Source organism: Plectropomus leopardus, chromosome 19, assembly GCF_026936395.1.
Source record: "Plectropomus leopardus strain MGB_pleo_1.0 chromosome 19, ASM2693639v1, whole genome shotgun sequence".
NCBI classification, from domain to species: domain Eukaryota; kingdom Metazoa; phylum Chordata; class Actinopteri; order Perciformes; family Serranidae; genus Plectropomus; species Plectropomus leopardus.
Genome location: NC_142194.1, coordinates 12,405,850 through 12,428,653, shown reverse-complemented (window position 1 = coordinate 12,428,653; position 22,804 = coordinate 12,405,850). Strand labels below are relative to the sequence as shown.

The 22,804-nt window shown below is 36.2% G+C and overlaps 2 protein-coding genes and 1 long non-coding RNA gene across 6 annotated transcripts in view; 2 read left to right on the top strand and 1 right to left on the bottom strand.

Moving 5' to 3' along the window:
- Positions 1-976: 976 nt before the first annotated feature.
- On the top strand, positions 977-7,422 carry LOC121958529 (non-selective voltage-gated ion channel VDAC2-like). Its single transcript, XM_042507495.2, has 9 exons — positions 977-1,105; positions 3,035-3,106; positions 3,234-3,283; positions 4,425-4,577; positions 4,667-4,719; positions 4,817-5,044; positions 5,156-5,306; positions 6,440-6,497; positions 6,594-7,422. Exons 2-9 carry the CDS (start codon positions 3,040-3,042, stop codon positions 6,683-6,685), a joined length of 852 nt encoding a protein of 283 aa, XP_042363429.1. The 5' UTR covers positions 977-1,105; positions 3,035-3,039; the 3' UTR covers positions 6,686-7,422.
- A 110-nt stretch (positions 7,423-7,532) lies between these two features.
- Positions 7,533-15,330, bottom strand: LOC121958530 (catechol O-methyltransferase domain-containing protein 1-like). 2 transcript variants are annotated; one of them, XM_042507498.2, is made up of 7 exons: positions 15,188-15,330; positions 12,520-12,644; positions 12,285-12,390; positions 11,387-11,505; positions 10,660-10,714; positions 8,136-8,269; positions 7,533-7,974 (listed from the first exon to the last, which is right to left on the bottom strand). In XM_042507498.2, the coding sequence occupies exons 2-7, from the start codon at positions 12,622-12,624 to the stop codon at positions 7,822-7,824; spliced, it is 672 nt and encodes a 223-aa protein (XP_042363432.1). In that variant the 5' UTR covers positions 12,625-12,644; positions 15,188-15,330; the 3' UTR covers positions 7,533-7,821. The 2 variants fall into 2 exon arrangements, with proteins under 2 accessions (XP_042363432.1, XP_042363431.1); XM_042507497.2 differs by lacking the exon at positions 15,188-15,330 and adding an exon at positions 14,712-14,867.
- The window catches only part of LOC148186320 (uncharacterized), a 174,257-nt gene continuing 160,608 nt past the window's right edge, over positions 9,156-22,804 (top strand). For 2 of the 3 annotated variants that reach the window (XR_015774950.1, XR_015774951.1), the window contains exons 1-4: positions 9,156-9,306; positions 10,095-10,170; positions 10,458-10,522; positions 19,022-19,167. This is a non-coding gene — a long non-coding RNA (uncharacterized LOC148186320). Of the gene's footprint in view, positions 9,307-10,094; positions 10,171-10,457; positions 10,523-19,021; positions 19,181-22,804 lie in introns of all 3 variants that reach the window. The other variant, XR_015774952.1, reaches the window with a different exon arrangement.

Below are 22,804 nucleotides of genomic sequence, written 5' to 3'. Positions count from 1 at the left end.
GATAACATTTTTGAAAGCTTATGTTTACTGTAAATTTTATCCAATAACCAGCTTTGGAACATGAGTTGTGTATTTTGTTGATTTTGGCCAGAAAAGGACACGATATGTATTTTGTTATCATATGTGCTTTTTGAAAACACACAAATAATACTAATAACATAAGATGACCATTTTATAAGGCGAAAGACTGAACTACAACATTTTTAGTGTGTTTTACGAGCAGTAAGATACATACTCAGCCTCCTTTTTTGTGCTGTCACTCATGATTCTGTCTCCCACAGAAGATTAAAGCAAAAAATCTGAAACTGAAACAATACAATCGAATTGAATAAAAAAACCCAAATTGTAAAAAAAAAAAAGAGATCTAAAAATGAATATGAAACCGTAAAAAATAAGGTGTGAATAAAACCTGCAACTAAAAAAACATAAGACCTAAACATCAAGATATATTTTGTATATATATTGTAGATTGTAGATATATTTATATATGTTTTTAAGTGAAAAATGAAAAAAGATTATTCATTTAATGATATCATAATCATATGAACATGAAAAATTTTTTTTCAGTTTATTTTTTATTAAGAATAACTGTGGACTGCTGACCCCATGACTAACTCAGGGTAAATTTAAAAGTAACTTTATAATATACAAATTATTTATTATTTATTACAATTAAGCTATTTCTAAATTATGAAATTAAAAAAAACTTTATATATAATTCTTTTTTTCCCTTTTGCTCAGTATTAACGTATGGGTTACCATGGTGATTTAGAGGCCTTACATTTGCCTGTGTGCCGGTAGCACTAATTTGGCATGAAAAGTGTAAACTTTTACAAATGACAAGAATTACATTCGCACTAGCCAAACTATAAGATAAATAAATTAACAGCCCAATAATGCGAACAAGATTCTCATCTTCTTTCCATTTCAGACAGGCACAAAACAAACAGCTATATTTGGGGTCCTGCGGTGCCGAGGTCAGCAGGGTGTTGCGGTGTCTCCTCCATATCGTCCTACACCGGTCTCTGCCGCTTTTCTGCCGCTTTTCTGCCGCTTTTCTTATCTCTCAAGTTGACAGCAACACTAATAACAGCAGTAACACTCGGTAGGTAACGGGTCGTGTAATTATCTAGGTTGCTAAAGTTGTATTTTGTTTGAATGTCGGCAAGGTGGTTATCAAACGTCCCATTTTGCTAGCTAAAAAACGCTCCCTACCACCCTCGTGTGTTCAAAACTCCTTCAAAATACTGCAGCAGGCGCCAATGACAGTGTACTATTTCTCATAATTTGCTATTTCTACAGTAAAAATTACCAACGAGTAATCCTCAACTATGTAAAGTCACTGAAAATCTGTCTAATTTATCTGAAGTGGCACCATTATACCTCATTTTTTCTAAAATGTTATTCTATTAATCATTATAGTCATGCAGAATTATACTTATAATGGTAAATAAAGGGCGCACAGTGGATGGTGTTTTGCCCGGTACGCTGTCACAACTTTAGTTCTAATTTTACCGTCGTGTTCGTGGTTACTGTAAGCAGCTAATTTCAGAAAAGCCTCCGGTCTAACCTTGAAAATCAGGAGACGTGACAACACAATCTGAGACGTATGGAGACCGTATGGCTGAGTCCAGTGGTACAGGTGTCAGCCAGTGACAGCACGTTTTAGCTATTCAAAATATATGTGATGTTGGTGCGTAAATATTACTCAAAGTCAATGAATAATTGTTCTTAAAGTTACAGCCAAGATTTGAGAAATATTGTCAATTTCTATTTCTCTTATAACCCTTCTAATTTTTTATTGTGTAATCATTGTTCTATTTTTTTAAGAAGTATTATATTATTGTAGTACAAAACATCCGTAGCAAGGTATTATATTCATAAATCTAATAAGACAGAACATCACATTTAGTGTTTTTTAAAGTCTAAAATAAACAATCAGGGAATGCAAATGCTACTTATACAATTATTGATAGTCCGGAAGATATAAAAAGAGAAACAAAAAATAGAAATATACATAATTATGCTCTTACCACAGCTAAGACAAGAAGACTTAAATAGCCCACTCCCCTTTTATAAATTTTATAAATGCCCCTATATCTTAATAAACGTAAAATATTTATTCGTAATCAGGGTTGGAAATTAGCACCAGCCAAATGCTGGTAAAATATGCAAGTGGCGGCTAGTTTTGCTTCATTTACCAGCCACAAAAACAATGGTAATGGTAATGGTAACAATGTTTTTTTTAGGGCAGTAGAGTGGGACAGACCTGCAAGCCAGGCTTGTAAGCTCAGTCTTGTAGGAGATTTCCAGGATTTGAATATGGTTTGTTTTGCGTGTATTAAACAGTAGATAGTCGTTATCTGCCTTGCTTAGTTTACAATTTACAGGAAAAATACCAAATAACATAGTTTGGGGCATACAATTAACTTTATGGCCTGTGGCATGTGACAGGATATCCTAAACCTCTTCCCAAAAAGCCTGAATATTTGGGCCCTTTGTTCCACATTTACCACACGTGTCTGGAGTATTAGGATTGAATTTATTTAGCAGGGTTGGAGTTACTAATGTCCTCATTATCCACTTAAATTGAAGTCATTTGAAATGTGTATTTATAGATTGTGTTTGGGCTTTTAAGCAGATTGTCGGCCTAAAAATAAGAATCCTCGAAGGGGCCCTCTTCCACAGAATCTACCGCTGTTTCTACAGTAGCCCAGAATGGACAAATCAAAGCACCATTTGTGTTTTTGTGTCAGCCACTATAGTTGTCCACATGCTTAGCACATGAGAGACATTTTAATTCCACAGTCTTACTGCTAAATACCATTTAATCCAACACACTTTTAATTAAATAGAGTCTAAAGCATAGTGGATTGTACTTACAAAAACTCTTACGGTGGCTATATTGTTCCTTTTACAGGTTACAAATCCATATATTTCTAACATTTCTGTACACGTGAATGTTGTGATCCTCAGGTGCATTTATGGTTATTTTTCCGCACTTACACTCTCTGAAATGTCCTTTTTGTGACAGGCAAAATGGCAGTTCCTCCAGCATATGCAGACCTGGGAAAATCAGCGAAGGACATCTTCAATAAAGGATATGGTAACTGGAAGCAAGATAAAAGGCAGTTTTATAAGTGTGTATTTACTGACCCTCAGAGGACGGGACGGCTGCTTGAAATGCATAACCAGACGCAGTAAATAGCTCCTCGTTGTCTTTGTCATTGCAGGTTTTGGACTGGTCAAGCTTGATGTGAAGACAAAGTCTTCAAGTGGAGTGGTGAGTTCAGCGGTTATTATAAAAATACAGCGATGCATTGCAGATATTTTAGCAGGTTTTAGGTTTTCACAGATATAATGTTATCAGGGCATATGCTGGTCGATTAGTATCAAGAAAGTGAAGCACCAAAATGCCAAACGCTTGTCTAAGCTCATTCAGAAAAAAAATGTTTGTCAATCAGATTTTTAATAACAACATTTAAAGAGAAGGTGCTTTTTAAACCTGGACCCTATTTTCCCACGTTTTTGTGTTTAAGTGACTAATGGAGAAAACTTTTTTTTAAATTGATCCGGTATTGAGAGACACTGCAGCAGCAAAACAGACTGAAATGTAATTCCTATGTGCATTTGTGCACTGTCATATACATCCACCGAAAGTGTTTTTGCCTCTGACAGGCTCAGACTGTTATTGTATTTGTCTGACAATATGACTTAATAAAGAACCTATAGAGAAATGAAACACTTTCCTTTACCTTTCGCCGACCCAGTCTGTTTGTTAGTGTGTAAATCTCTTTTTCAAAGTCATATTTGTAATCAGCCATGTCATTAAAAATATTTTAGGAAGCACAAAGGCTTTGCTTTCTCTACTCAATCACAGCAAACTTTATGGCACTCTGTTCTCCAACTTACAACATTTGCACTGTTGTTTTTCCTGCAAAAAGTCTCCTCTCATGGGATGCCTAAAAGCTCACCTAGTAGAGCAGACACCGTGTACAGAGGTTGTGTCCTCGCTGCTGCAGCCGGCGTTTAATTCCTTTGTGGGGTCCTGTCTGCAATGTTAGCAGGCATTACTAAAAACAACTGGAGCCTGTCGGTGATAAAAACAAGTGCTTTTAATGGACACTGCTGCGATCTCTGTCAATATAAGACCCATTTTAAGAACTGTTGTCTCCATTAGTTGCTTAGATATAACATATGGTGGGTTTAGGTCTAAAATACTGAGGTTTCCCTTTATAGGGATAATTATCAAAAAAATGTTTGTTTTAATTTTATATTTTAGTATCAGCCGATATAATATCTTTTCGAACTATCTGTGTCAGTATTCATGTCTGACTTTTACTTTCTTATCTGTAGTGGATGAACTGCTCTAATCTGCTGTACTGTTTCCAGGTATGATTACTTTCCTCTTGTATCCAATCTAGGAGTTTAAAACATCGGGCTCATCCAACGTAGACACCAGCAAAGTCACGGGAACCTTGGAAACCAAGTACAAGTGGGCCGAGTATGGGTTGACGTTCACTGAGAAGTGGACCACTGAAAACACACTTGGAACTGAAGTTTGTGTTGAGGATCAGGTAAAGCTGAAAACTGTGCCATGTTAATAATCATCTCGCTAATGCAAAAGCTCAAAATGATGTGTGACTAATGGAGCGATCTCCTTTAGATCACCAAAGGGCTGAAACTCACTTTTGACACCACATTCTCACCAAATACTGGGTAAGCTGCAGATGATATATGTTAGTTGTAAAATCATGACGTGCAATCACTAACTTCTAACTTCATCACTTTTTAATTTGTTTTTCTAATTTCACAGCAAGAAGAGCGGCAAGGTCAAGACAGCCTACAAAAGAGAATACCTGAATGTGGGTGTTGATGTAGATTTAGATTTCGCCGGTCCTACGATCCACGGAGCAGGAGTGGCTGGCTACGAGGGCTGGCTGGCTGGCTACCAGATGACCTTTGACTCGGCCAAATCAAAAATGACCCAGAGTAACTTTGCAGTTGGTTACAAGACCGGAGACTTCCAGCTCCACACCAATATGTATGTTTCAGGCTCGACAAATATTTTAACCATGTGAGATTTTACCGCAGAGTGAAACAAATATCTCCAAGTGATGTTTCTAACTTCTTGCCTTTTTATTTTTCCTCTCAGAAATGATGGCTCAGAGTTTGGTGGATCTATTTACCAGAAGGTAAATGACCAGCTGGAGACTGCTGTGAATCTTGCGTGGACAGCAGGCAGCAACGGCACTCGCTTTGGTATCGCTGCCAAATACCAGTTAGACTCCAGCGCCTCCATATCAGTAAGTGTCTTTGGAAGTTATGTTTTTACTTCATGTTTGTCAGCAGCTCAAAAATGTGTTATAGCTTCCATTAAATTTTGTTAGAAATGAGGCCATGAGCCAAGGAACAAGGAACTGAGGTGTAAAGGAATTATGTTTTCCCAAATCGCACAGAAAGGAAAAAACATACGCAACTGGCAGTAGTCTTAAAAGTCTGTTATGGTTATCCATTGGCAACCCAACGCAATTCCCACCCACACCAGTTCCTGGTCCCTGCCCACCACCCACATACCCAGGAGCCTCATTCACACACATTGCATACCAAGAAACCAAAAAAAGGAAAATGGGACACACACTCTAGCTCATCTGCTAGAGTGTGTGTCCCATATACTGAGGCCTTTGCAGCGGCCCGGGTTCGAATCCAGCCTGTGGCCCTTTGCTTTCCCCCCTCTCTCTCCCACATTTCCTGTCATTCTACAGCTGTCCTATCAATAAAGGGGAAAAAAACAAAAAATAATCTTAAAAAATACATAAATAATGTAAAATCAAAAATAAATAAAGAAATAAATAAGGTGAAAAAATATCATTCAGATAACGTAAGATAAAATAAAATAAAAAATACGAGGAAAAAATAAAATTTTGCTAACAACATAAAATAATAAGAAAAAAAATCCTCATAACAAAAGATAAAATAATACATGATATATGGAAAAAAATGAAAGATAAGTAAAATAAAATAAGAAAATGGCTGTATGATTTGCAAAAAATAATCCTTTTGCAATTTTAGTAGGTAATTTTTACACTTCATTCATAATTCATGATTTGGATAGCGCACCTGGCTATGCTGTGATTTTGGTAATATTTTTGATTAATTGAGCAGCCTTATGAGATTTTTGCAGTAGGTTTTTCATATTTCTATAATCCTTTCAGATTTTTATTGTATGTTTTTGTACTTTATTTTTATGTTTCTTGACTTTTGCAGTACTTGCGTCTATTATTATTCCTCTTTATATGTTTATTGTATGCACCAAACATGAAGGCAAAGTCCTTGTGTCTTAAAAACTTGCGTGACAGTAAACCTCATTGTGATTCTGGTTCTTATTCTGACAGTCTGAATGTTAGTTAAATGATCTAATGTTTTTTTTTTTCTGCAGGCTAAGGTGAATAATGCCAGCCTGGTAGGAATTGGATACACCCAGACTCTCCGGCCTGGTAAGAACCACCTCTCATTTTATAAATATACAACTAAAAACACAGCAGACCTCTTTTCACTAACTGAACAACTGTAAATGTGTTTTTGTATATCAGGAATGAAACTAATCCTCTCTGCGCTGGTGGACGGGAAGAACATCAATGCTGGTGGTCACAAACTTGGTCTGGGCCTGGAGTTGGAGGCATGAGGATCTGCTCTGTCGTTTTATGAGAAAAAGAGAAACATCGGCTGAAACTGATCCCGAGCGTTCCCTTCTGGTCAGCAACAGATATTTTAAAGAGAAGAAGCCAAAACAAAACCAGAGCCCAGTTCTAAAGCACTGTTAAAATGGAGACCTTTCCACCAGCCTCCTTTTTATTGTGGGTACAATAACTAGTCATGTTTCAATCACATGTATTTATCATTTACTCCTTCTGCCAATATATCCTCAATAGTGATAGGGTGCACCATGTCCAGGAATGGTTTCAAAACCTTGTTATTTTGCTGAAGTGTGATAATGTAGAATGTAAACCTGAGCTGTTAATTTGCACAGTAGAATATATCTTAATTTAAGCTCTTTCTCCTTTTATTTGCACATTTTATTTGTATTTAAGTAGTGATGTTCAACCTGTTGGATGATTTACTCCAACAAAATATGCTTATCGAGATCCACGCCAATTTAGCGGCTGGTCTTCACTTATCTTTCTAGTGAGGCTTAATCATGCTGTGATGAGTTTGAGACCTCAGCTACCTTTATTACCTGCTTCTAAATTGCAAGACAATGCTAAATGGGTTTATTTTTTCCTCAGTGTGACTCGTGTGAAAGAATATCTGAGTGAATCATCCACTTTTCTTCCCATTTTTGAGGACTGTGACACTAATCAGGAAGTGATTTGTGTGTTGGCGTGTGTCTAACCTTTGCAATAAAGTCCGGAAGTCAATCTTTATCCTCTCCTGTAATTTGGCAATACACAATTACACAGTTTGGGGTTCAGTATGAAAGCAGTTTGGGGAAAAAAATGATAACGCAGAATAAAAACAAAAGGCATGTGCAGTTTTTTTGAAAAATCAAATTTATTCGCAATTTTAATTCAAACACCACACTTTCTTTCGTAACTGTAAAATTGAGAAAGTACAGATTGAGTAATAAATCTGGCATTGAAATTACTTAATAAACTGTTCCAAAATTTCCACATTAACTTGTAGTGACCCAAGTCCAGATGGTATATATTTTAGCAGCTACCATCACAGCAGATGACCTAACTCCTAGATGACCTAGGACATACAATGTCCCTGAATTACCTTCCTTAGCCTATGAAGTTTTGCACTTATCAGACTTCTGTCTTATAATTTGATGGCTATTGTGAGCCCGTCTCCCACTGTGAGCATGCTCAGGTTGATTCGAGCATCTCGATGCAACTTCTTGTTCAGCTTGTCGATGGCGATGGTGTCTAAATCTCCAGGTCTAGGATTCACCACACTTCCACCCCACAAAACCTGCAGGATGAGAAAAAACAGTTTCAGGCAATTAGCTGGTTTAAATATATGTTGTTATTTTACTCAGTGTCCTTGGGTCTCTTGAAAGCTATTATTATTACTATTAAATATTCAACTACAAGAACTCAAACTTCTATATTTGTCTACAGTGAAGTCCTTACGTTGTCAATAGCAATGATGCCCCCTTTCCTCAACAGCTGCAGAGACTTTTCGTAGTAGTTGTCATAGTTTACTTTGTCTGCATCAATGAAGACAAAGTCGAATGTTTCAGCCTGGCCGTCTGACAAGAGATCATCTGAAAGAAACAGAACACAACAGAGAGAAAAGATATAAAGACATATTTAACATCCATCATAATGCACCTAACTGCCACAAACATCTATCTCCTCCTAGTCAACATTATTCCCACTGCTAAATAAGAAACTCATTTGGAAAGTTTGTCTCATGTTCTAATAGCTAATAATGTAAAACAAGGTCAATTAAAAAAATGTCCAAAATGATAACTCATTGAGAAAGCAATGAAAATATGAAAATATTCTTTTAATTTCTCTATTAATTTATCTTTTCAGTCTGCCCTGATCCAACTTATTATTAATATTGTTAATGTTCTGTGTTTATTGCTTTTATTTTGTTATTGTATGTTACTAATATATTTTTTCCTCTCATCTCTTGTTTAATTCTACTTCAGCTTGATCATTTGGCTTCCATTGTTAAATATCTTCTGGAGTTTCTTGCCTCTGTTTTGCTTTTAAATGTGCTTTATGAAAAGAGTTTCTTCTTATTATTTTGTAAATCAAAATGGACAGAAGGAGGAATTTTAGTGTACAAAATGTCACTGTCAGGAGAAATTTAATTTCACAATTCAAAAACAATAAACAAACACAATTTTAGAGCAGTTTTCCCCAAAGGAAAGGGCAAATGCAGATTTTTTGGCGATACCATTTAATGAAATACAGTTTTATTTGATTTTTTTATGATAAAAATTGATAAACAAGTAAAATTATTCGTACTAAATTGGCAATGTCAACTGGTTTGTATTTTTACTAATATATTGTGTTTTTGTGAGAAAAATAAAATCTGCAGGTAAAAAAAAAAAAAAAAAGTCACGTGATCCAGATAACGTCCTCGTTACGTCACTTTACGTGGTCACGGTCACTCCGCATTTGAGTGTTTGGCTCACGTGGAAGGAACTTCAGAAACAGCTTAAATGCTAAAACAAAACGCATACGGCTAACTCGGAAATTTGGATATTCACACTTCAGTTTAATGGACTGGGAAGAATAAAGAGAAAAGCAGCACGTGGGTCTTTTTGACGCGACACCTGGAGTTCAGGTAAGTTACCGATACGTAACGTCAGGCCATTGTCAATGCTACGGTCTGGTAGCTCACTATGTTATATTTACGGTCAAAAAGCGGTGTTATTTAGCATCTGGCTAGCTTAGCTGAAAAGTTTTCGCAAAGATGCAGCTGGTCGCCAGTTTATTGGGCTAAATGGCAACTGATTCAGAATATACAGTTCAGCAATTATACCGCTAATTGTGGGGGAAATCGTTTCAGAAAAAACACTAGAACAACGTATCGAGCGTAACTTTTGTGTGTAGTGTAGCTAAAGATTTAATTACGTTAAAGGCAAAGCATAGATGTCACTTTTGTGTCAGTAGTCAACCTGTGTTTTCTAAACGGCGTCGTGCATTTGCTGTCAAATCAAGTTTAATGACAACAACAACAATAACAACCATTAGTCCTCAGATGATATTGATCAAGCAGAATACATATAACTGACTTTGCATAATATATTGTGCATATTTATTAAAGTAGCACACTGCAAGTTTACTTATTTTACTTTGTTATTGTACACAATAACATAAAGGTTGATAATGTTCTGTCATGGAGTATTTCACTTCACTGCTAAAAGAATATAAGCAAACTCACTGCCGGAGACAGTGTCTTATTTTGACTTTTTTCATTTTCTTGTCTCACTGGATTGTCAATATAAGTGCTTAAAATGTGTATGTATCATTGAATATAAAAACGATTAATCAATATCGGTTAAATGTCAACATTAATGCTTTTTACTCAGAAAACTCACAGTTTTTACTTCTACTTGTATTTGTTTACAGGGCAGACCTGTGGCTGACGCACTGACGCGTTGACGTATTGCAGCATCAATGTGGCGTCTACGCATAAATGTCTATGGTGAGAACTACAGTTTTAGTTGGTGTTTTTCCTCCTCCGGCCACAAGAAGCAACAATCATTACATTACACATCTGTGAGCAAACTTCAATAGACACGCAACACAAAGGCTAGATTCAAGTTTGGTGTTTTAAATGGGTATAAACACTTAACAAAACAGCTTCACCTTTAAAATAATTTTTTTCTAACACTATTTGGCTTGTTGTTGAGCATTTACTAACCACGGTGGCCAATGTGAAAATACAAATGTTTGAGTAAGTGTTTGTTTTGTCTGTTCCTGCCTTTGTAGAAATGTGACGGCGCACCATGGACGACGACCCGCTCGCGATGTAAATACAAAGGGCTCATTCTAAGGTAATGAAATCATGCCGATACTTGTTTTGAGGTGATTATACACTGCAGAAAACATACTTATTTTATTCAATTTCTGCCAGTATATCCCCCTAAAATCTGCACACTGGACCTGTAAGAAAAGACATGCATTACTGTACCTAGAGTTTTCAGTGCTGGCTGGATGCGTAGATCGATTTTTTTGTCGACTCCAGCCTGTAAACAAAAAGGAACAAGAATGTTTTTAAAATGCAGCAGATACGTTGTTGAAAAATGATAAATAATGCATTCTACTATATCAAGATGTCTTTATGTGTGTATTTACATGCGTGACAATAGTTGCTTTTTGGTTTTGCAAACATGCCGTTGTTTCAAATAATCTGGTTTTGCTATTTTCTGGTGTAATCAAAATAAGATATAGCTATCAGCCTGCATACAGCTGACTGTAGGTTTAGTTATTGTACATAATTTAAAATATCTTTTAAAAAATTACTCTTACATACAAGAATGTATATAAACCAGCATTTAAATAGATTTACCAAAAAATCTTAACCCTGTAATGAGAAATTCTGGAGGCGGTGCAAATGCATATCATTTTAGAGATAACTTTTCAATGAATACGTCAATTTTTATTTAAAAGACGTAGCAGACTTGTTCAGTAATCGTCTTTATCATACAAATGACAGACAGAGACTGAAGTCTGCTCCACATGCAGGTGCACAGACTTGAATCAAAAAGCTCTGCAGGACGTCTATTACCTGTATGAAAATCCTCTGCACTGATGAGCAATCAGCAGTGGGAACAATACAGCAGTATTACACATCACACACTGAACCCTCCCAAAATACAGTGTCTTGACAAATACTTATACATAGATCTGAATGGTACCTCTTTCCAGAATGGTTTGCCGATGTTGGTGTAGGCTTCACTGACATCACATGCCACGATGGCTCCATCGTCAGGCAAAGTCAGTGCAATGTTCATCGTGTTGTAACCGGTGTAGACTCCTGCAACGAGAGGGCGCTGAATTCAGCATGATGAATGACAACAGACCGGACAAAACTGACCCACTGCATGGTGCTAATGTCCAGCCTTGCTCGTCATGCTGCTGCCTTTTGTAACATAGTTTTTAAGTGGCGCTCCCATTGGCTACGACCTCAAAGTCAGACTAAAACTGGCACCAATTATCCTCTATAAGTATGAATAAGTCATTTTCCATTACTGAGCAGTTTACTAACTTATTTATAAAATTCACGCTTTCAGAAAAAAAATGCGCTGTCCATTTCTCACGACAGAGCCTGTCCTCTTGTGGTCAGTCAACATGCTCAGCTAAAAAAGTAAGGAAGCAATCAGTATCATCGATACACTTAAAACAAGTAAAGAAGGTGCCAAAATACACTTGGGGTGAGGAGAAAGTCTACTGAAACACCAAGCGGCTGTATGTTCAAGTGGATTTGATAGTATCTGGAGTAATTTTTAAAAACAAAACATTTATTTTGTCTTCATTGATTGTATTCTGGTGTTTATTGCTACTTGCTTTTGAATGTCATTGTAATGCTCATCTTTGCTGATGTGGAGCGCTAATTGCCTCCATCTTTGAAATACGCAATATCGATAGAGCTGCGCTGTCTTGCCTTATAGCGAATATACATTCATTTCCTGTGAAACCTAATTGCTCCTCTTGTGTGCATGTAAAGCAACTGGTGTCTGAACAGCTTTTGGATTGTTGAATCTCAGTCATGAGGGTGTACGTGCTTTAGAGACTAGATGTAATGTCAAGTCTTACCAATCTCTAAGGCTTTCTTGGTTTTAATTAGTTTTGCCAGATTGGCCATGAACTGCGACTGCTCACAGGCGACCATCATGATGCTCGCTGACTCCTCCAGTGTCCTCTGAAAGCAATGAACGGAAACCAGGTGCGTTAGATTCACAAATTACTCCGTGAAACAAGATCACATCACCATCAGAGTGCCTCGTTGTGCCAAAGCATATCTATATTCCGGATACTTAGATGTACGTACCAGTCTTAGTTTCTTCAGAACCGGATGCTCCCTCAAGGAGTTATTGAGGACATACTGCATCAGCGGGTTGTCTTTTCCCTCGCCGTGACTTTTGAAGATGCTCATCCTGGGAGATCTCTTTTTCCCTGAGGACAAACATGACGAACCATGAAGCAATTAGGAGGATCTTAATAGCATGATGATGACATTCAACCTACCGTCCAGCGCATACGTCTTTGAGAAAACTGGAGTCTGGTCTAGTGGATATACAGTAATTATTTGATATAGATTAGATAGATTAGATAAAACTTAAATGATCTCATTGGGGAAATGTAATTATTGCACAAGCAGCAACAGATCCAGATATAGAAATGAAGACTGGTAATAGTAAGACGGTGAAGCTTTACATTTTCAGGGAAATACAATGAATTAATCCAGACTGAAACATTCTGGTTACATCTGTTTCCCAGTGTTTTTGCTGTATGTACATCACGAGATACTCCAGGTTTTTCGAAGGCGTTGCAGTTTTGTGTTTAGTATTATAAGTGTCAATAGATGCTGAAAGGGGAATTGAATGAATGAGTAGAATGGGACTGTTTACTGAGCGATGCCAAACTGGGTTTTATCTGTACAACTCTGTCAACTCTGTGTCTCTGGAAAACAGACCGTACAGTATGAGGTGAAAAATAAGATGGGACATGATCATGCACACTGTTTTTAGTTCAACTACTTATAAGTACATTTGTTTATGTTTTTCTATCCATGTAACACAGTGGTAGTGTACAGGGTTGAATGAGTAAATCATATATTAAGTAATGAAACGTGAAAGGTGCTTTAACGTCGCATCAAAGTCACATAGCTGGAAGCATGAGGTCAGACTCAAGTTTAGGTAACTTATTCAAAAACCTAGAAATGACCTAGAAATAACCTAGAAACCTAGAAATAATTAACACAATCCCCAAACTGAAAAGTTCGAAGTATAAAGAAAGCCACAATGATAGCTGTATTTGCACACAGACACAAATCTGATAGAGCATATTTACTGCCTAATTCTTTTTTTTTCTATCAGATTTCTTTTTTTTTTTTTTTAAAAAAAGAACAAAAAAAAAGACTTGTTTCCCCTCTGTCCAGACCAGGGTTATTATGGTAAACTAAAACTATTGTAAAAACTAAAATTAGGTGCCAAAAAAGCAATTAAATGAAATAAAAATAGCTAGATTTTAGAATAAAATGAAAACTACTGAAACAATATTGTGTACTTTAAGTAAGTAAAATTCAATAAAAACACACTGGAGACCTCTTAACTTTAGATCTTTCTCCATGTGGTCAAATTTCTCAACAAAACAAGTTTAACAATTTTGAACTTTTTAAATTTTGCAAGAAAAAAATCATTACAGCATAGAATCATGATATTATGTGTGGCAATACTGTATTGATACAGATGCCAAGTATTTTTTTTAATCATATAAATTATTAATATTGCAAATACAAATTAAACCTCTTGGTAGCCCACTAGAACAATTAAATCAATTTCTTCTTCAGTCCATTAGATACATTTTGCTGCAATAAAAATTATTTGCTGTGATAAACAGATTATAACCTAAATATTATTACATAAAATAGATGTTGACAAAGTTTTCCTTTGGGGACATTAATTGTATTTGAAAAAATGTAATAAACTGCTTGTTATCACAATACTCAGCATATTGCAGAAACATAAAAAATCAAAATAATATTATTTCATAATATGGTGATTCTCATCCCTAAAAACTATTAAAAACTAAACATTTTCAAACAATAAAAATGAAAGTGAAACGAGCAGTTTTGAAACAGACTGAAATGAAAAAAAAAAAAAAAGCTAAATAAAAATATAAAAAAACGAATGAAAATACAAAACTGTTATAACTCTCGTCCAGATCACATAAACTCAGAGTTACACTTAAAACTGTTTTATTTAAACGTATATGCAATTTGAAAAATACGCGTATAGTGTCTAAGATACTTTTCCACCTCTGTGCAGATTAAATTAAACATTAAAAACACTAAATTTAAAGATATGAGTCCAAAGGCCGTTATTTCACACTGCCCTCTCCCGGGTCAAACACCCTCACCCACTTTCACTGCTGCCGGTTACCTTCGTGGTTATCTTGTGTCGTAGCGACGTTATTACGCTTTAATATCTAGTCTTTACGCTTGATCGCCTTCGCTCTTACCTAATAAATAACCGGCGACTAAAACAACTCCCAGTGTGATGGATCCAGCCAGTGCCTCTTTGGAAATATTACGAAAAGACATTTCTTGACCGACAACTGCACACAATTATGAGTTAATCTGATCCAAACCGCTTCCGTGTTGGTTTAGCGCTCTACCGTAATACTGCGAATAGACGCGAAGCTCCGTTGTGCGTAAAGCCCTTTGACGCTTTAGCATTGCAGACTTCTTATTGCGTTACTATCGGCATTGTGAGTCATGCTACATCCATCATGTGACTACCAGGATTAGCGAGGATGAGATGAGGAAACTAAACTGTGGCGACTGCGACTTAACACAGAATATATAATAAAGTCTAATGCATATCTAATAAATCCCCAAATGCACATAGATCAAGACAGTTAGGTTGCCGAGCTAAGACTGGAGACATGACATGAAACCCACATGTAGCTGTTAACCGTTTGAAATATCAACTCACCACAAAGTTGCGTCTAGGAGGGGTGGCCTCTGGTGTCAGAGAGAGCGCCTAAATGAATTCCTGCTCAAACGACTCTTATGGATTCGTTCAGTCATGCAGAGATAATAACGGTCATATGACCTGCTGCAGCTCTCATGATAGGGTTTCACAATAAACGCCCATTGTGAGGAACCACTGCTGCATGCAAGTTTATGTCAGCTGCCTGGATGTTGTCAGGAAATATTACAGTGATTGTTGTATGTGCAGCTGAACTGCATCAATACCACCGCCTGACATTATTCTACCAGTAAAAGCTCCGCAGTCAAAATTTAGTAAGAAAAAAGGAAATATCAGCAAAATATACTTCAAGTACCTAAAGTGACTCTTCATACAGAATGGTCCTATTCAGTTTTTGTTGTTATATGCAGAATATTATTGGATTAATATTATTACACATGCAATAACATGTAAACAACATTCAGTCATAATATAGTCTAGGGATGAAAATATTTAATCATCCAAGTTACCATGGGTTGATTGTGAGACAATTTTCCTTAAAAACTCAGACTTTGTGGTGGTTTTGTGCCTTTTGTAGTCATTATGCATCTTTTTGTGGTTTTTTTTGTTTTGTTTTGTGTAGTCGTTTGGGTCTCTTTGAGGTGATTTTGTTCATGTTTTCATGTTATTTTGCGTCTCTTTGCATTCCTTTGTATCTCTTTATGGTCTTTTGTGTATTTCTTTGTGGTCATTTTGGATCTCTTCCTGGTCAGTATGAGTTAATTTGACATTTGACATTTTGTAAGCGAAGGTCAGGTGGCCCCATGGCACTTTGGGCTCCTGGGGCTGTGCCTGGAAGGCCTGTTCAGTAATCCGCCCACGCTATCTACAGCTGTGAGATTAATGTAGTGGAAAACATAAAATTTCTCTTTCTGCAAAGTAGTGAAGATCAACACATAATGTTGCATCAAAATTGAAACTTAATAATAGATAATATTTATTGATTTCTGCCCAAATCCATTTAACAACTCAACTAAATGAATTGCTTAACCAAATATATCCTCAAAAATACAAGTTCTTATCATTTATGATTTTTTTTTTTTCCACCTTCTGTTTTATCATTTATTAATCATTAGTTGACTGTAAAATAGACTCATTTGTATGTTCTTCTCATTGAATGACGGACTTTTGGACATCGAAATGTCACAATGAAACGGAAGATCAAAATGGTATTAAAAGCGTTAAACAGATTGCTAGTTTTAAATATATTACACACCCTGCAAGGGATGAACGGCGGGGTAAATTAAGTAACTGTTTATTTTAAATATTCACCTATAATACAGTTAGTGGCTTTGAAGAGTTTTGGTTAGGACGTTGAGCGAGCTTTCGTACTGATAGACAGAAGAAAACGGTCTGGGAGTTACCTGATAGCTGAATGTAATTTCTGATTGAATAGTTTTACGCTTATCTGATAGCAAATATTTGAATCTGCATTTAGACCATCTAGTGACACTAAAACTTTCCAGACTTATTTACAAAAATAATCTACAATTCGGCAAGGTACGTCATGTTCAGTGGCAGCAGAATGGATTTAGGTCCTTTCCAAAAAAAATAGAAAAACCTGAGAGATGGAAGTCACTTAATCTGACTTTTTGTAATCATTGACTGTTGTTATGACACAAGGATTGACCTTTTGTTTTGAACTTAGATGACGCATTTGGCACTTTTTGGGAACTTTGGCAAAGGTGAAACAAATAGATCCAAACACCCCAAAGAGCTCCAGTTAGGATTTTTTTTCCCACATTTAATTTAAGACATCATTTACAACTTTTACAACACATGATTGAATAAGAATTATTTTACCTAGATAATAAATAATATCATAATAAGTGTGATAGAGCTGACTTTGCAGACAACAAGCAGTATGGGACTTACCCTGACTGTATGTAATGAAATGCACAATAAGACAGTTTAAGGTGAAGACGTGTAATATTGGTGTTCAGACAGTGAGGGTCAGTGTTGTCAAGGAAGTGAGGCCCCCTTACACTGATGTTACACTTGGGTCTCCATGAGGTAGTATCGAGATCATAAAGTTTAGAGCTTGTCTGATAAATTGAATTTTCTAGTTGAAAACTACCTCATAATCAACATTTTGTGCCCATTTCCAGTATTTTTCTTGGTCTGTTAGTCAAGCATTCAATTTATTTGCATGTGGATAATCTGGTTGGAAGTGTCTTAATTTAGAAACGTTCAAAGTTATTTATTTTCAGATGTCCAAATACAAGAGCAGTTGCTGCTATTGAAAACTTTTGGCCTTAGGCTCCTTCCAACAATGCAATTAGAAAAAAAAAAAACCTCAAATGAAAAAAAGACAGAAAGAGAGAGAGTTAATCTAATGCATAAAGCAGTGAAAGTTAAAATATAGGGATAAGATATAACATTGAATAACTCTATACAAATATGTGGTAGGCATTAGTTGCAAGGAATAAACAGAATTTAAATATTATTATTATTATTATTATTATTATTATTATTATTATTATTATTATTATTACCTTTTAAACAAGAGAAAAATAATGGATTTTTTTTTAGTTACATATCTGTCCACTGCAGTGGACACCACGCATCAGTGGCACTAAAAGTGATTTAATGGAACTCAATAAAAGTAAGAAAAACATACATTTTAAAAACATTTACTTAGAGCTAATGGCACGAAGACTTATGAGAACATTAAATAACAAATTGATCATTTTTTGGACTAATATTGAGTTCCACTGACTCAGTTTTTATACCATAGGCATGTACTTTCAGGCATGTACTTTCAGTCCCAGAAATAGTTTTATTCAGATTTTTAATCATTTTTTTCCCTTATACCTTTTTTTTCTAACATCTCATTTAGTTAAAAGTATTAGCTTTGGCTGTCTGGCAATAAAATGATTTACAGTTATTCTTAAGGTCCTTGGTGCATCTCCTCTTTACGAGGCAAATTAAATTTATGATACCTCAAAACAACAAAGAGATACAAACATAATTATTAAATACAATTGTATACAACTATTTTGGGGTCAACAACCTGATGATTGGGAAATGGCACTACAATGTAAACAGTTGAAAAAAGCTTCCAAATATCTTACATTTTTTTTAAACATATGTTTATCACTTTTATGCAGTTATACATTTAAACATACAACATGATGTACAAACATCTGAACTTTTCCCCAAAGGAAATGTATGGCAGCGTCAAAACAAATAATAATAATAATAATAATAATAAAACAAAAATGGGAAGTTATTTGACTTGCTAAGGGCCATAAATAAATATTTTTTTTAAAATTGCATATACTAAAATTAGTATAGTAGTATTAAGTACAGCATCAATCAGGGTACATACCACATATATCTCTCAAATTTAGTTGACATGCATTAAAGGTAAAGTAAATGTAGTGTTTCAGTCCTGCATGCACAGAATTGTGGCAAAAATAATCTAGACACTGTGTCAGTAATGCAGTTTCCACTGGTCTGTTTTCGTTATTTCCCTGTCTTCAATCTGAATAGAAGATGCAGGTAGAGATGCCTCCTCTAGAGGGAGGAAATGAGCACCAGCAGGTCCTCGATGACTTCTGAACAGTACATTAATATTTCTCAACAATATGAGAGAAACTATTCATAAACAAACAGTGGCAACAAATCCAGTGCATGTGAAAGCCACGGTGATAGCACAGGTTCCTGTTTGGTAATGACGGTGTGCAGAGTTTAGTATTCACTCTCACAGGGACTAAGATCACCTACCCCTCCTTGTACCTGTTCTACCTGATGGATAGCTCACAGTCTGTATTCTCTGTTCTCACTGATCTCCAGTTCCCAGGAAGCTCCGACTGCTGGCCCCGCCGCCACCGCTGCTGCTTCTCACTGACAGAGTCTGGACAGCAGGGGAGGGTAGAGCATTCCTCCAGGGGGCTGGGACGCTTCCAGCTGGGCAGCTGAGGTGTGGAGCTCGCCTCGGGGTAAGCCTCTTGTGTGAGTAAACACCATAACAATCCAGCAGAGAGACACGCTCCCCGGGTCGGGGAATTTTCTGGTATGCCAGAACAATGTCTGACACTGTTGTGATGATTGAATTTTATAGGCCGGCTTGGACTCGAGTCCACTGTCTATGTGAAGAAGTGTTTTATGATGCCGGGATGATTAATGTGCTCTGAAATGTGTAGGCCTTCTTTGTATGTGTGATGAGGCAATATTCAGTTTTTATCGCAGACCGCGGGGAACTTTACGAGTCTATTATCCGTCTATATGTAGCACTTGTGAAGCTTTAAGTGACCTTCTGTTTCAATCATCCACCTGGTTATTCGCTACCACCCGTTATTACTTAGCAAACACGCCCTACAAAATTTTAAATCAGAGCTGAACTGTGCTCGTCAGACTTCTCTGCTCTCCCAGACAATGAAATGCCATGTAAGTCCGCTCCTCTTAACTCGTGGAATTTGACTTTGGCAGCAGTCTTTCTCTTTGACTGACAGATGAGCGAGCGATACGGCTCCATCAAAAAGTGCAGCCTGACAGTTCGATTTGACAGCCCTCTTCAAACCAAATATACTCCTTGTTCCTGGCACTACATCAACTTGACAAGAAGAAAAGTGGTACAAAAAAAAAAGAAAAAAAGATGTAGATATCTATTCTCTGATATAGATTTCACTATGAAATAATAGAAATAAATGTCCATATGCACAGCGGTGTCACCCAGTGTTTAGTTCTCCCATCATTCGTCTGTCATTTATGCCACTACGCAGTCATTGTGCCCGTCAACAAAGTGATTGAAATACTATCTTATCTCTTATGTTGTTTTAGAGCTGTAACCACCCGTCCATTAATGGTTAATGTATTGATTATGTTTGGAATCAATTGATTAGTCAAAAAAAAACTAGTCTGATGATTAGAGTTATTTACAGTTTAGTACATTTACTCATTCATTAGTTTATCTTTGTAAACTTACCTATAGCAGTATTTGCAGATTCATGGATCTCATACATGCCTTGATTTTTATTATTTTTGGACATTTTTGTGTAGTTAATTTTTCATGGCTGTATAAAGACGACTCGATACAGCATTTGAGGCAGGGCCCTGTTCATTCCTGTAAAAAAAAAAAAAAAAAAGTTACTTAGTGGTGCATGAAGCAAAAACAAAAACGAAACAACTATTTTTTTCAGTATGGAATTACCTGGATCTTAAGCATCATGGGACTCAAAGAGCAAACACACTAGAAATGTTAACAGCTAATTTTCCAGTTAGCCCTCCATTCACTTGAATGGGAATGAAAATGATTTAATCATGTGGCTCATCTAGACTTAGACTAGAAATGTTACTAGGCAGAGTCAAACAAGTCATTATTGAGGGTTGTGATGCTTAAAATTTCTCCACTGACTTACAGACGTCTTGCTCACAATGCGAGTCTATAAGTCTTCTTGGGCCCCATGGCATCATGTGATGGACCTGGGTGTTGTAATTCCACGTTTGGCCACTTTTTAAAATGTCTTGAAAACCAGACACTGTTCTTGGGTGTTTGTGTTTTACTGCCTCCAGCACTGTACAGCGGTTTCCTCATTTCGTCGCCAAATTTCAGATTGACTGATTGCTTCCCCAAGCAGGGAACAGCCCTCCATATGCTATACACGAGACTCGTTTGAATTTTTGATAAAATTAGAGATGTGGTTAGCTGTTCGGAAGAGAGTTGTAGTGATAAGTCAATGGATAAGTTAATTGACAAAAAATTTATCAGGAACTGTTAATTTGATTTTTACGCAAAGATAAAAAAAAAATATCTTTGTTTGTGCTCTCCAGATGTGGATATTTTCCGGGTTTCTTCGCCCTCAATCATAGTAAGCTGAATATGTTTTGGTTTTGGTTTTTCTGTCAGATAAAATAAGACATTTGGAAATGATACTGCGGGTTCTTGGAAAACATGAATGTCATAAAAATAAATAAATTAACTGACAACAAAACAGACATTTGGAACAAGACTAGCCCACCCATCAGATGTTTCCAGAGCTCAAGGAGACTTATTCAAATACTTGCTTTATACAACCAAAAGCCCCAAAAACCAAATTTATTCAATTTGCAGTTATATTAAAAACAGATACAAGCAACCAATATTTACAGTTTAGAAGCTCAAGAAAGATAGTACTTTTGCTTCAAAAATGATTGAAATAACAACTTCAGTATTACAATTTTAGCAAATGATGTATAAAAATCAAAACAGTTCCTCTCCTTGCTGGTGCAACAATGTCAAATTGCACTGCATGGAACTTAAATAGATAGAATTTCTGATGTGAATTATTTTGTTAATAATGTATCACGCAGTGCTTAATGTACACAGCAAAGAACTTTTAAAACCTAAGGCCTCTGGGTAAACATGACCCTTTAATAGCCATTAAAAAACATCCTTAGTCAATTATTCATCAATGTGAAATGTTTCTGCCATTAGCAGGGGGCCAACATGAAGTTGTGATCAAGTCACTAAATATTCTTGTACTAGTGCTGTCATCACCCGAGTGTGTAAATCCTCATCATTGTGATATGCCTACATTCTGCTCTCCCATTTAGCTAATAAAATGCATAGACCTAAATGATTCATGGCAACCATTTACATAATTCATAATTAAATCACAACCCGATGGCTTGGAATTTATTAATAGTGAAAATGCATGTGCCGCCATCGTGATATACTAATTAATATCTTCAGTTATCATTGGCACATTGCTCACTCAGCTGGGGTCTGGTTATGGGGCAGGAATAATGCAATGCAACAACAAATTATCAGTGCATTTAAGTGGGAATGTCTCGGAGTGATGGCCACAATATGCATTTGCCTGAAGAACTTAATGGGGGAATCTGTTTTATCGGAGTTGTCACGTTCTGGCTAATCATTTTGAACACTGTAAAGATTAGGGCTAATGCATTCCCATCCTCGAGCTCCCGCGTAGGGCTGCAGGGCGTCTCTAATCGTGCCGTACACTTTTCCTAACGTCCACAAACACATGTGCCACACATGCTCTTAGAAACACGTTTCATCCTGTAGACAAAGGACAACTGAAACTTAAAACAGCATTGCTTTCAAAGCAGATATTTGATCTTTAATTTTACAATTATTCACTAAAATGGTTGTAGTGCTAAAAAATCTGTTTGAGTAATTAATCGACCACAATTTTGCAGGAAAAAATCATTGTTTCAGTTATTTTTCATGCAAAAAAATCTAATTTTTGCTTGTTCTGGTTGCTCAAATGTAAGAATTTTCTCATTTCATTGGTTTTATATAATTGTAAATTGAATATATTTAGATTGGTTGGGTTGTTATTAGACAAAACAAGTAATTTGATTAAACCACGTGTCATATTATATAGACTTTTATGAACAATATGGGTCTGTTCATCCAAATTTTAATAAAGCATATTTTCCTTTACTTCTAGTTCTGTCTAGCCATGCAGATACTCTGGTTTTATTTGTCCAGGATGATCTCTATTTCAATTTTGTCACCATCACAATAAAACATGTTTGTAACTTGCCTCGGTGCAGCCGGACAAAAGACAATAAACACAGAATTATGGGTGGGCAGTGTGGCCCTAAAATAATATCACAATATTTCAGGGT

What these genes read in the sequence shown, in the direction of transcription:
- LOC121958530 (XM_042507497.2), bottom strand. Translation starts at nt 14,793, where the DNA reads ATGTCTTTTCGTAATATTTCCAAAGAGGCACTGGCTGGATCCATCACA. An exon ending in TTCTGAAGAAACTAAGACTG is followed by an intron (nt 12,391 to 12,519) that starts GTACGTACATCT and finishes CATTGCTTTCAG; the next exon opens with AGGACACTGGAGGAGTCAGC. An exon ending in GCAAACCATTCTGGAAAGAG is followed by an intron (nt 10,715 to 11,386) that starts GTACCATTCAGA and finishes TTTTGTTTACAG; the next exon opens with GCTGGAGTCGACAAAAAAAT.
- LOC121958529 (XM_042507495.2), top strand. Translation starts at nt 3,040, where the DNA reads ATGGCAGTTCCTCCAGCATATGCAGACCTGGGAAAATCAGCGAAGGAC. An exon ending in CAAAGTCTTCAAGTGGAGTG is followed by an intron (nt 3,284 to 4,424) that starts GTGAGTTCAGCG and finishes TATCCAATCTAG; the next exon opens with GAGTTTAAAACATCGGGCTC. An exon ending in ACATTCTCACCAAATACTGG is followed by an intron (nt 4,720 to 4,816) that starts GTAAGCTGCAGA and finishes CTAATTTCACAG; the next exon opens with CAAGAAGAGCGGCAAGGTCA.